At 39.4% G+C, this 13,097-nt stretch overlaps 1 protein-coding gene across 3 annotated transcripts in view; it reads left to right on the top strand.

Annotated features, from left to right (window-relative positions):
• Nucleotides 1-13,097, top strand: part of KMT2E (lysine methyltransferase 2E (inactive)) — a 120,081-nt gene that overhangs the window by 70,982 nt on the left and 36,002 nt on the right. For all 3 annotated transcript variants that reach the window (XM_074942498.1, XM_074942499.1, XM_074942497.1), the window contains one exon: nt 12,089-12,253. In XM_074942498.1, the coding sequence (XP_074798599.1) occupies nt 12,089-12,253 (165 nt within the window). The remainder of the gene's footprint in view (nt 1-12,088; nt 12,254-13,097) is intronic.

Genomic DNA, 13,097 nt, shown 5'->3' with positions numbered 1-13,097 from the left:
GGTGCAGTTATCACTACACATCAACGTCAGGGAGCTTGCCAGACATTTCATGCCCCATCTTCAGGGCAAATGTGTATCGGTGTTGACAGACAACACCACAGCGATGTTCTATATAAACAAACAGGGTGGTTCTCACTCCTCTCCCCATGTGCCAGGAAACCTCAGGTTGTGGGACTTCTGCATCGCCCACTCGATAAAGTTGGAGGTGTCTTATTTGTCAGGTGCACAAAATGAACAGGCCGATCACCTCAGCAGATCTTTCCATGGCCATGGATAGTCTCTCTGACTGGACGTTGTCAGCAATATCTTCCTGAGGGGGGCATCTCCAGACCAGTTTGCGACACAAGGCAACAGGAAGTGCCAGCAGTTCTGCTCCTTCCTGAATCACAGCCCCGGTCAGTCGTGGATGCCTTTCTCCTCTTGTGGACGGGACCCCTGCTGTATGCATTCCTGCTGTTCCCTCTCATCCACAAAGTCCTCCTCAAGGTCCAGCGGGACAAGGCTTCGCTGATTCTCATAGCGCCGGCATGGCCCCGCCAACACTGCTTCTCCATGCTGTTGAACCTCTTGGTGGACACACCGATGACCTTGCCCATGATTCCAGACCTCATCACGCAGGACCACGGCCGCCTTCAGCACCCCAACCTGGAGTCTTCACCTCACCGTGTGGAAAATCCATGGCTAAATCCGTTAGAGCTGCAGTGCTCTGATTTGGTTAGGGAGGTTCTCCTTGGCAGTAGAAAGCCCTCCACTCGTGCCACTTATCTAGCCAAGTGGAAAAGGTTCTCTGTTTGGTTCACACAGAAGGGCACCCCTCTGCTGCAATCCTCAGTCCCCTTTATAGTGGACTATTTACTCTACTTAAAGCGGCAAGGGCCGGCAATCTGGTCAATCAAAGTGCACCTGGCAGCTATTAGCTATTTCCGCTTTCCACCTGTTCCCAGTGGAACGGTCAGTATTTGTTAACCCCATGGTTGGACGCTTCCTTAAAGGGCTAGACAGATTGTACCCCCAGGTGCGGCAACCTGTCCTTCCATGAGACATTAACCTGGTCCTCTCAAGGCTCATGGGGACCCCTTTTGAACATCTAGCAACTTGTTGGCTGCTTTACCTCTCTTAGAAAGTGGCATTTCTCATGGCTATAACGTCAGCCAGAAGAGTGTCTGAGCTAAAGCTTTAACAGCTGAACCCCTTTATACAGTGTTTTATAAGGGCAAGGTACAATTGCGGCCACTCTCAGCTTTTCTCCCTAAGGTTGTTTCACAATTTCACGCAAATCAGGATATCTCTTTACCAGTGTTCTTCCCGAAGCCACATGCTAATGACAGGGAACACAGGCTCCATTCCTTAGATGTTGGACAGGCACTGGCTTTTTACACTGAGCCAACAAAGCCATTTAGAAAGTCGATGGAACTCTTCATCGCCATTGCTGAGAGAATCAAAGGACTGACAGACTCATCCCGACAAATCTCATCTTGGATCACGGCCTGTATCAGGATGTGGTATGACCTGGCAAAGATACCAGCCTCAGCATTGATGGCGCACTCCATGAGAGTGAAAGCTTCGTCTACAGCGTTCCTGGCGCAGGTCCCCATTCAGGATCTCTGCAGGGCGGCGACATGGTCATCTATTCATACCTTTACGTCATACTGTGCCATCACACAGCAGGCTAGAGATGATGCCGCGTTTGGTAGAGCAGTGCTTTAGTCTGCAACTTGGTGAATTCCAACCCATCCTCCAGGGGACTGCTTGGGAGTCACCTACTTGGAATTGACAACGAGCAATCACTCGAAGAAGAAAAACCAGTTATCTGCCTTTTGTAACTGTTGTTCTTTGAGATGTGTTGCTTATGTCCATTCCAAGACCCATCCACCTCCCCTCTGTCAGAGTATCCGGCAAGAAGGAACTGAAGAGGCAGCAAGTCGGCAGGGACTTGTATGTACAGCCATGAAGGTACCACTCCAGGGGTCTCCATAGCCCCGAAGGGTACTGCTAGGGAAAAACCTTCTGAAGGTGTGTGCGCTGTGTGCACAATTGACTTGGAATGTACATGAGCAGCACATCTCGAAGAACAACAGTTTCGAAAGGCAGATAACTGTTTTTTGTTGCACGGTTCCAGAAATGCTCTAACACGACTCTGACTACAGTTTTTACTGTTCAAGTTAATTTAAGCACCTTAATATGGTGTGTGTTGGTGTTTAATACATTTAAACAACAATGTATTAAAATTAGGGCTGTCAACCGATTCAAAAAATTAACCGTGTGATTAATTGTGTTGTTAAACTATAATAGAATACCACTTAATTTAAATATCTTTGAATGTTTTCTACATTTTCAAATATATTGATTTCAGTTACATCACAGAATAGTGTACAGTGCTCACTTTATATTTATTACAAATATTTGCACTGTAAAAAATAAAAGAAATAGTATTTTTCAATTCGCCTAATACAAGTACTGTAGTGCAATCTCTTTAACATGAAAGATGAACTTACAAATGTAGAATTATGTACCAAAAAACCCTGCATCCAGAAATAAAACAATGTAAAACTTTAGAGCCTACAAGTCCACTCAGTCCTACTTCAGCCAATTGCTTAGACAAACAAGTTTGGTTACAATTTGCAGGAGATAATGCTGCCTGCTTCTTGTTTACAGTGTCATCTGAAAGTGAGAACAGGCGTTCACATAGCACTGTTGTAGACGGCGTTGCAAGATATTTACGTGCGGATGTGCTAAAGGTTCATATGTCCCTTCATGCTTCAACTGACATTACAGAGGACATGCATGCATGCTGATGATGGGTTCTGCTTGATAACGATCCAGAGCAGAGCTGACTGATGCATGTTTATTTTCATCATCTGAGTCGGATGCCATCAGCAGAAGGTTGATTTTCTTTTTTGGTGGTTCGGGTTCTGTAGTTTCTGCATCAAAGTGTTGCTCTTTTAAGACTTCTGAAAGCATGCTCCACACCTTTTCCCTCTCAGATTTTGGATGGCACTTCAGATTCTTAAATCTTGGGTCAAGTGCTGTAGCTATTTTTAGAAATCTCACATTGGTACCTTCTTTGCGTTTTGTCAAATCTGCAGTGAAAGTGTTTTAAAAACGAACACGTGCTGGGTCATCATCCGAGACTGCTATAACATGAAATATATGGCAGAATGTGGCTAAAACAGAACAGGAGACATACAATTCTTCCCAAAGGAGTTCAGTCACTCATTTATTTAACGCTTTTTTTTTACGATTATCATCAGCATGGAAGCATGTCCTCTGGAATGGTGGCCAAAGCATGAAGGCACATACAGATCTTTAGCATATCTGGCACATAAATACCTTGCAATGCCAGCTACAAAAGTGCCATGTGAATGCATGTTCTCACTTTCAGGTGACATTGTAAATAAGAAGCAGGCAGCATTATCTCCTGTAAATGTAAACAAACTTGTTTGCCTTAGCAATTGGCTGAAGAAGAAGTAGGACTGAGTGGACTTGTAGGCTCTAAAGTTTTACGTTGTTTTGTTTTTGAGTGCAGTTATATACCAAAGAAGTTCTACATTTGTAAGTTACACTTTCACGATAAAGAGATTGCACTACAGTACTTGTCTGAGGTGAATTAAAAAATACTATTTCTTTTGTTTATCATTTTTACAGTGCAAATATTTATAATAAATAATAATATAAAGTGAGCACTATACACTTTGTATTCTGTGTTGTAATCAAAATCAATATATTTGAAAATGTAGAAAAACATCCAAAATATTTAATAAATTTCAGTTGGTATTCTGTTGCTTAACAGTGCAGTTAATCACTATTAATTTTTTTAATCGTGATTAATTTTTTTTTAGTTAATCGTGTTTAACTGTGATTAATCAATAGCCCTAATTAAAACATTTTTATTGGTTTTTCACAGGCAAGTATTTTTTTCAGAAAAGATGAAGCTGTTAGCCTGTGGCAAAAATGGCGAATATCAATATTTTGCAGTATATTAACATGAAATGTTTTCACATCTTATTCTCAATTTTCAGAGTATTTTACAATTGATTATACTAGTTTTCTATATTTTCTATTGAAGTTTGCTGACCAGATCAGTTTCACACTGAAGATTGTGCACCGTTAGTAGTAGATTACGTGCTTATACTTTGCACTGCATAGTGAGTAGATACAAATTTACGTGAAATCCTAATGTAATGCTTCTCCACTTGTAAGCCTTTGTACATACAATGTAGCACCTCGTCTTATTGGTAGAAGGATTTAATTTGTAATTGCCTGTGCAAGTAATACTAGCCTTTGAAATATTCTAGAAACTCGTTTTTTAATTCAGTGACACTTATGCACAAGTCAGTAATAGTGCTAGATGACAATACATAGCTTTGTCTTATGAATATGCAAAAGCTGTGAAAGAAAAGTGGCCTAACAAGAAGTAGTGGAGACAAAGTCCACAAACAAGTTTTTGCCTCTGTACTGAAGACGGACGAAGACCATGATACAGCTCTTACCAGCCATGTCATCAAAAGTATGACAAACCTATTTGGGTGCAAATCACATCCAGTGGACTTTTATCCAACTACATACTTGAGTGCATGTAACGTCAGATGTTCAAGAGTCTACTGAAAATAGCAGATGTTGGTGAAAAACAAATGGGGACATTTGTGAGAGGTGCACTTGATTCTGATGGGACGCATAGCTTCATCAGCCCAGTCAAGAAATCTGGCATCAGAACATGTGCTGACATAACCAAGAAGGTCAAATTTAAGACTGGAAAGGGAGGGACAATCACAGCATCTATCAGTCCTGAAATTGTTTTCCACAGAGCCCTGTCCTTAGCAAGATGGAGAGATGATGCTTCAGTGGCAGCTGTTCTTCACCCAATAAGACCTATGCCTGTGTCCTTCTTCCATGCTGGTGGAACAATAAGAAAAATGGACGCAGCTGAAATAGAGCATCAGATGGAATATCAAGCTGAAAGACTCCATGTGCTAAGACCATGCAGTAAAGAAACCAGAGTATACTCCTGGGGGAATTCTGCGCACAAATTTTCCGGTTTTTATTCACCCTTCATTTTGAAGTAATAATTGACTGTAAAAACAGCACTGTGAGGCTCTGTTTGTTTTGTTTCATTACTTTCTAAATTAAATTTGCTTGGTCTGCAAGGACTAAACAATTATTTTTAGCTGCCAGCACAATAAAAGGAAGACTGTTTTTCTGGCTCATCTACTCAATTAATATTGTATGTAGTAAAGATCTTTTGGTTTGAATTCTGCCATCGGGTACACCTGTGCAACTCAGGTTTTTTTATAAGGCTATATGAGTAGGGCTCTACCAAATTCACTGCCATGAAAAACGTGTCACAGACCGTGAAATCTCATCTCCCCCTGTGAAATCTCTGGTCTTTTGTGTGCTTTTACCTTATACTATACAGATTTCACAGGGAAGACCAGTGTTTCTTAAATTGGGGGTCCTGACCCAAAAAGGAGTTGCATGGGGGGTCAAAAAGTTATTTTAGGGGGCTGCAGTATTGCCACCTTTACTTCTGTGCTGCCTTCAGTGGAGGCAGGAGAGTGGCAGGTAGTGGCCAGGCGCCCAGCTCTGAAGGCAGTTCCCCACCAGCAACAGCACAGAAGTAAGAGTGGCAATACCATACCTTGCCATCCCTACTTCTGCGCTGCTGGTGGCAGCGGCTCTGTCTTCAGAGCTGGGCTCCCGGCCAGCAGCTGCCACTCTCCAGTTGGCCAGATCTGAAGGCAGCGCCACTGCCAGCTGCAGCGCAGAAGTAAGGGTAGCAGTACCACAACCCCCTTATAATAACCTTGCAAACCCGCCCCCCACCCCCTTTTTGGGTCAGGACCCCTTCAATTACAACACCATGAAATTTCAGATTTAAATAGCTGAAATCATGACATTTACTATTTTAAAAAATTCTATGACCGTGAAAATGACCAAAATGGACCATGAATTTGGTAGGGCCCTACATATGAGTATAACTGAAATCAGAATTTTCCCTACAGTTAAAATCTTAAGTTCTGTGGATTCATGAGCAAGCTGTGTCTGCTCTTCAATGCTAATAAGTCAACCTTGGTATTTAAACAAATTTTATCCTGAACATCTACAGGGAACAGATTTATTGTGTAAAGAGGTGCCATGTTTACTCTCTCTCTCTCTCTCTCTCTCTCTCTCTCTCTCTCTCTCTCTCTCTGCTGGGAGCTATCAATGTGAAGTGGACTCCTCGTCTCCTTAGTACTTTTAGTGTGATAGAATTGTGTGGCAGGGTGCATTATCTCTTGACATGCATAATCTCCTTTTTTAACTATTTTGATGGGTTTATGATCATCTCAAGTTTAATATAAGCTTTTGTACGCCAAATTGTTAAACTATATTATAGTTTTGGCTTTAATTATGTTGAGCCTGAATGTTTGTCTGCTTCAGAACTGGGTATCTTGGTACATTAATGCAGACATTATGGACCTGAGTTTCTAATATGAGAGAGACTGATCCCTTGAAGTATAATATGTAGTTTAAATATATCTGTCAGAGGGTCCTTTGTTAATCATTAGTCGTAGCAGTGTTACTGTAGCACCTATGAGCCCCAGTCATGGACCCAGGACCCCATTGTGCTAGGTGTGTTACAAACACAGAACAAAGACTATCACTGCTGCAGAGAACTTAGTCTAAATATAAGATAGAGACCACAGATGAATGCAGTACAAACGGCTGGGAGTACAAGGAAACAGTGAGACATTATTGGTCATCCGTGAAAGGCAATGATCTCAGCACGCCACAGCCTAACTGTTATCCAGTTTTTGTAGGCATCACGGAAGAGGAGGATAATGAAATAGCTTTGCAGATGTTTTACAGGGAGCTCCTCCCAAGCATGAGGGTCAGCATGGCAGAAAGCGCCAAGGAGCATGTTTGAAAATGTAAGAAGTAGAGGCAGGAGATGAGGTAGTTTAAAAATTAGTATTACACCTGGCAATTATAGCCAGTCTGTCTCTTGCGACTGACATCAGGAGCTTGGGTTTATCTCCCACCTCAGTCACCTTAACTTCTCTACTGCTTGTGGACTTATTCTCCTTTTATTTAGCTAACGTGTCTTTGTGTATGGCCCCTTTACTAGGTTTTTTGCATCATTTTCTCTACTTGAACTGCTTTCTTCCTGCAGGTTCAGTTTTGGCACTTTCAGTGATATGAGACTGGTTGATCCCCTAAGGCCAATTTTTGTGGTTTTAAAATCACATTTTGTTTTTATAATACTTTTTCTCTGCTATGTTGCTGTGCAGAAAACCCATGTAAATGGCATACACTCTATTTCATTGTGTTCCAAATACTATAAATGTACAAAGTAAACAATACCAGATTTTCTCTAATATTTAAAGAAACTTTAGCTTTAACGTATGACAGTAATAGGTAAACATTCAGATGAAAGTTGACTCTGTCTTTAACAAGACTGACATTTAAAATGGTCTTGGTTAGGGGTCAGTCAGCACCCCACTAATGTTTTTGGAGGCCCTTCATTCTTCTGAACTCTTTGAGGCTGTCTGCAGACAAAACTGTTAACCCTGAAAACATGATCAGAGTGTAATCTTCACCACCATAGCAGCAAGAAACTTTTTTTTTTTTTTAAATGAAGGCTTAGGAACTGGAACATAATTCTGCAGCAAGGAGTGGAGCCACAGAATTACAGAATACACACACAGTTGCTTATGAGGAAAGACTGAATTAATTCATGCGTATCTCAGTTAAATGCTGTGGGGTAATGGGTGAAACAGCTCTGTCCAAAATATTTCATTGAAAACACATAGGACTACAAATATGAAAAGAAAAATATCCTGAACATCAGGAAATGCTTCCTAAAGATATGGATAAACATGCACAGTATGTGTTGAGGGAAAATTATAGTGACCCATTGCTTTAAGACATTTACCTATATTGGACAAAACATTAGAAAATGTACTATGGAGAGTAATTTTACATTAGCATGGGTATAGTGGATAAGTTGGTCATATAGGTCTCTTTCCATCACTAACTTCTGCCATTACGTGTTAGGGGAAAATTTGAAGAAACGGGGACTTCGTACCTCATCACTCGCCTCAGCCAGACTTTTTTGTTAAGCCCCTGAAAGTCAAATTTAAATGACTGATCCACCTTCCACAACTTGAAATACCTACTTAAATTGGATGTATTAGTATCCTACCAGATTTTTACTAACATAGCAATGCAAAATTAGAACATGCATCTGAAAGTATTATATAACCTGTTAATTTTCATTTGTTAGTAGTCAGTAGTTAGCCTTTTGATTTTTCTAGTCACGTTTGCCAAAATGAGGATTATAAAATATGGATTATGAGGTCTAGTCTCAAACTGTTGCTGTTTTAGCTGGGGAGAAGTAAATAACTTTAGTGCAATTCAGTATTTTTATTATGGAGAAAAAAAAATTCCTTCATAAACTTCTAGTGAGTGCCATGATGTTACCTTGCCTTTGACTAGGGTAATTAGATAAGTGACATTCTATAAAGGTAATTTTGCTCTGTAGATTGAATACCAGATGTATTAAGAGAAGATGAGAACATCTCTCTTAAATCCTTCCAGATTAAAAGAAGGAAGAGATAAAAGGCAATTAAGTCAGTCTAACTCTAAATTAATGAGGGGAAGACTTGCGGATTATGTTCTATACTGCCTAAATGTAATTTTGTGTTAACAAGTATTTATTGTGCTGGAAAACCACTTTCTTTAGGGTATGACAGAATAGGAATGGTTTACTGTTACATATCTTCCCCTTTCCCAAAAAAACTAAGTGATTATATAATATTCATATTTGATCTATCATTTCTTCTTAAAAATATTAAATTTCTGTCAGTCACAAATTTTGAAATATGTATTCTTTGTCTAAAATATACATTATATCATCAGGTGCTCAATCTTTGCATGGTAAGTTTTATGCAAGTGAACACCATTTGACACTGAATTCTGTTTAAATAGCAACCAAAGAGCTATGTTTAGTGGTGTTTCAAGTTGCAACAGGATATGCTCCATCCTCCCATAACCATAAACAAATTTTAAGATGGTAAGGGAAAAGATTTTTGCATTTCTTTCCACCTTCATATTGCCTGCAAAGCTATGGATAAGGTACTACAAAACTCCATTAGGTTTTCATTTCTATCCCCAATAGATATAAAAAAGCAATATGTAACCCAACTTTATTGAACTTGCATTTTAATGCAAAACTTTTAAGATCTCATATGCTTTATAGCAACACATCAGCACATCTGACTGTCTCATATCACATGCATTTGGGAAGTTATTCTGCCTTAATGCTGCTGAGGCAATTGTTAAAGTTTTGTGTTAGAGTCCAAACTTGATGAAGTTGCACTATATGGTGGTGTATGGGGAAGGATTCTCTCTCTCTCTCTCTCTCTCTTTTTTGTTTTGTTTTTTTTTTTTATTTTACAATTTTTGTCAAGATTGATGTGGCAGATTTGTCATCAAATGAAATACAGCAGATTTGCCTTAGCACACATTTTCCATTATGGCTAAAAAATTCTGAAATATAGACAACCAAAATTTTGAACTATATTCTATGTCAATTCATTATTCATCAAACCACCATGAAAAAATGCAAGTAGTAACCAAGTTTATATTTATTTTGGTTTTGCCATTTCAGTTAGATTTGTACAGAATAAAAGTTTAAAGCTCCTATTAAAGCTGAACTCTGTATAGCAACTTTAACTATGCTGCAGATAGTGGTGCATAATAATCCTGCACAATGAGAATAGAATTAAGTCTAAACTACAACTCCATCACCATAATTGCAAATAATATAAAGCTTTACCTTCAGGTATAGTAACTCCTCACTTAATGTCATCCCGGTTAACGTTGTTTCGTTGCTGATCAATTAGAGAATATGCTTGTTCAAAGTTGTGCAGTGCTCCCTTATAATGTTGATTGGCAGCTGCCTGCTTTGTCCACTGCTTGCAGAAAGAACAGCCCATTGGAACTAACTGGTGGGGGCTTGGAACGAGGGTGGACCGGCAGCTCCCCTAAGTTCCATGTGCTGCAGCTGCCCAGCTGGCTATCAATTGCCAGTCAGTTCCCCCACTGCCATGTGCTGCTCCTGCCTTCTGCCTTGGAGCTGCTCCCAGGAACCTCCTGCTTGCTGTGCAGGGGGGAGGGGAGAAAAAGGATGCTAATGTCAAGGTGTCCCCCTCACCCTGCTCCTTTGCCCCATCTCCACGGGGGGGGGGGGGGGGAAGGAAGTGGATGACACTATCGGCTCAGGAGGGAGCTTGCTGGCGGCAGCTGCTGTCTCAACTTGTTGATCTACTTAAAAAGGCAGTGTACTTAGAGTGGAGTCAGGGCAATGCCCATGTCTGTCTGTCTCTCTCTCTCTCACACTCACACACACTGTGTGTCTCTGTCTCTCTGCCATGCTGTGTCTCCTCCTTCCATGAGGGCTGAGCCAAATGCTAGTTCATCATTTTAGCAGTAAGGCATTCCATGGGAAATATCCTACCCTCTGACTCTACCACCTCAACCAAGCTTCACAATCATAATTGCTGTGTACAGTATTAAATTGTTTAAAACTTACACTGTGTATGTGTATAAATATAGTCTTTTGTCTGGCGAAAAAAAAATTTCCTAGAACCTAACCCCCCACTATTTACATTAATTTTGATGGGGAAATTGGATTTGGTTAATATCATTTAGCTTAAAGTAGCATTTTTGGGAGCATAACTACAACGTTAAGTGAGGAGTTATTGTATTAGTAAAACAGGTGCAGAGCTGGAGCTTTATTTTGCCCATTTGTTTCACTATTAGGAGCAGCATAGTTAATTGTAAGTGCCCCCTTTCTTTAACATAAAACGTATTTCTCTATTGTGCCCAGTCTTTACTGGAGCAAGATTAAAATTAGTAGTAGTAATAAAAATACTTCGTCATAGGTATGTATGGCCCTTCACAGAAAATGGAAAGACAGGTCCCTGACTCAGAGCTTTTAATCTAAACATCTGATCCTGTAACTTGTGCATTTACATAAATGGAGCTCTCCATGAGTGCAAGGGGTCTGTCCATGCACAAGGATCAAGACCTGAATTACTCCTGCATTCATAGTGAGAATCTAGTTGCTTTATGTGGCAATGTTGATATATTAACCTAAGGGCACCTATTTTGACACATACCATATATACTCGTTCATAAGCTGAATATTTTTGGTAAAAAAGTGAAGCATCAAAGAGTGGGGGTCAACTTATAAATGGATCTACACCAAAATTTGATGATTTAAAACTCAATGAAATCATTGAATTGAATATCTAATACATTGTTGTTTTGTTTACCTGGAGCGTCTGCAGGCATGGAGCCCCTCAGTTCCCTGTGGCTGTGGTTCGCCGTTCCCAGCCAATGGGAGCTGCAGGGCTCCGTGCCTGTGAACGCTCCAGGTAAACAAAACGTCCCAACCTGCCAGCGGCTTACCCTGACGGGCCGGGAGCCAAAGTTTGCCAACCCCTGAAATATAGGGTCGGCTTATGAAAGGGTCATACAGTTTTTACTATTTTTACCTATCCATCTTTGGGGGTCGGCTTATAAACGAATGAGTATATATGGGATAGTCTTTTAAATTAAAATACTACTTTGGCATATGTAACGTTGAAAAACTCCATTTATTTATATTGTTCCTGATAAGTAATGTTCATTTTCCTCTGGCCATCAGTTTTGCAGTATTCCCATTGTGAAATTGACTTGGAGCAACATACAAATAATAGCCAGAGGGCTTGAGACCTGAAGCTACATGCTATTTTTACTTTTCTAGTATAACTGATTACTGGTAAATGCTTATGTTTAGTATGCTATTGGTTCTAGTCCAGAACAGGAAATCCTGCTTTATGTGTATGAAGGGGCTGGTAAGAATTCAAATGTTGTTCAAATACTATCTCATGATACTAACAGTCATTTTCTCTGAGCTTTGGCTGAATCTGACCTGAACATGAACACATTATATGAATATCACTTAATGTTTTTTTAAGCCCCTTCTTAAAAATCAAAACTTGTGCATTTTGTATCTAAAACTGATGTTCGATATCTGATAAATCTTTATTATATGCTTCAGACAAGAGAAGAACGGAAAATGGAAGCTATTCTGCAAGCTTTTGCCAGACTAGAAAAAAGAGAAAAAAGAAGAGAACAAGCTTTGGAAAGAATCAGCACGGCTAAAACGGAGGTTAAATCAGAATGCAAGGAAGCACAGATTATCAGTGACACAGAGTTTATTCAGGTAGCTATCTGTAACTTAAAACAAGTACTAAATATTACCTTGTTAAAGATTGTTTGGAATTCAAAATAGATTTTTAGTCTAAAACTTTTGAAATCTTAATTCCATGTTTTGTCTTTTGGATTTGACTTCAAATTTTAGTAAAATTTGAACAGAGCTTTGACATGACATGGTATATTTTTTTAATCTTTCAAGAACAGATAAATTAGTATAACCATACTTGAAAAGATAAATTAGTATAACCATTCATAGCAGTTAAATTAAGAGAGTTTTATATACACACAAAGGTTCCCTGGAGACTGCATTAGCTAGTATTTAGAGTTCAGGCGTGAGAGTCAGATTGCACTCTAATCCTAACTCCAAGAGTTTTGTAAGGCTTAGTTTGTTATGTCTGATACACGTGGTGATCTTCAAAGAGAATGTACTATAAATATATTAAATATTATGCATGTCATGTTAATTGCTTAGATTTTAAGTAAGAATAACTTTGTCAGGTATACTTAAAATAAAAATTCGATAAATTAAAACTATGCTGTTTGTAACAGCCATGGTTAAAAGCATTAATCACCAGTGGGAAATACTTTCCTTGCTGAATAGTACTGCATTCTCTGTATTAAATATTTTGCCTTTCTTTACTATGTAGATACTGTAACAGAGACAAGGAAAAGTCCAAAATATTCACAGTTAACATATTTAAGAGCATTATTTATGTAGCACCAAAGGTGTGCTGGGGCATTGCAGACAAACAAGGGAACAAGGTCCTTGCCCTGAAAGAGATTTATGATATAAATAAATTAATTATAGACCAATCTAGTTAGAAACTATCATAAAGTTCAGCAGAGGAATT

The sequence above is a fragment of the Natator depressus genome, chromosome 1 (genome assembly GCF_965152275.1).
Source record: "Natator depressus isolate rNatDep1 chromosome 1, rNatDep2.hap1, whole genome shotgun sequence".
Classification (NCBI taxonomy): domain Eukaryota; kingdom Metazoa; phylum Chordata; order Testudines; family Cheloniidae; genus Natator; species Natator depressus.
This window is presented reverse-complemented; position numbering and strand designations above follow the sequence as displayed.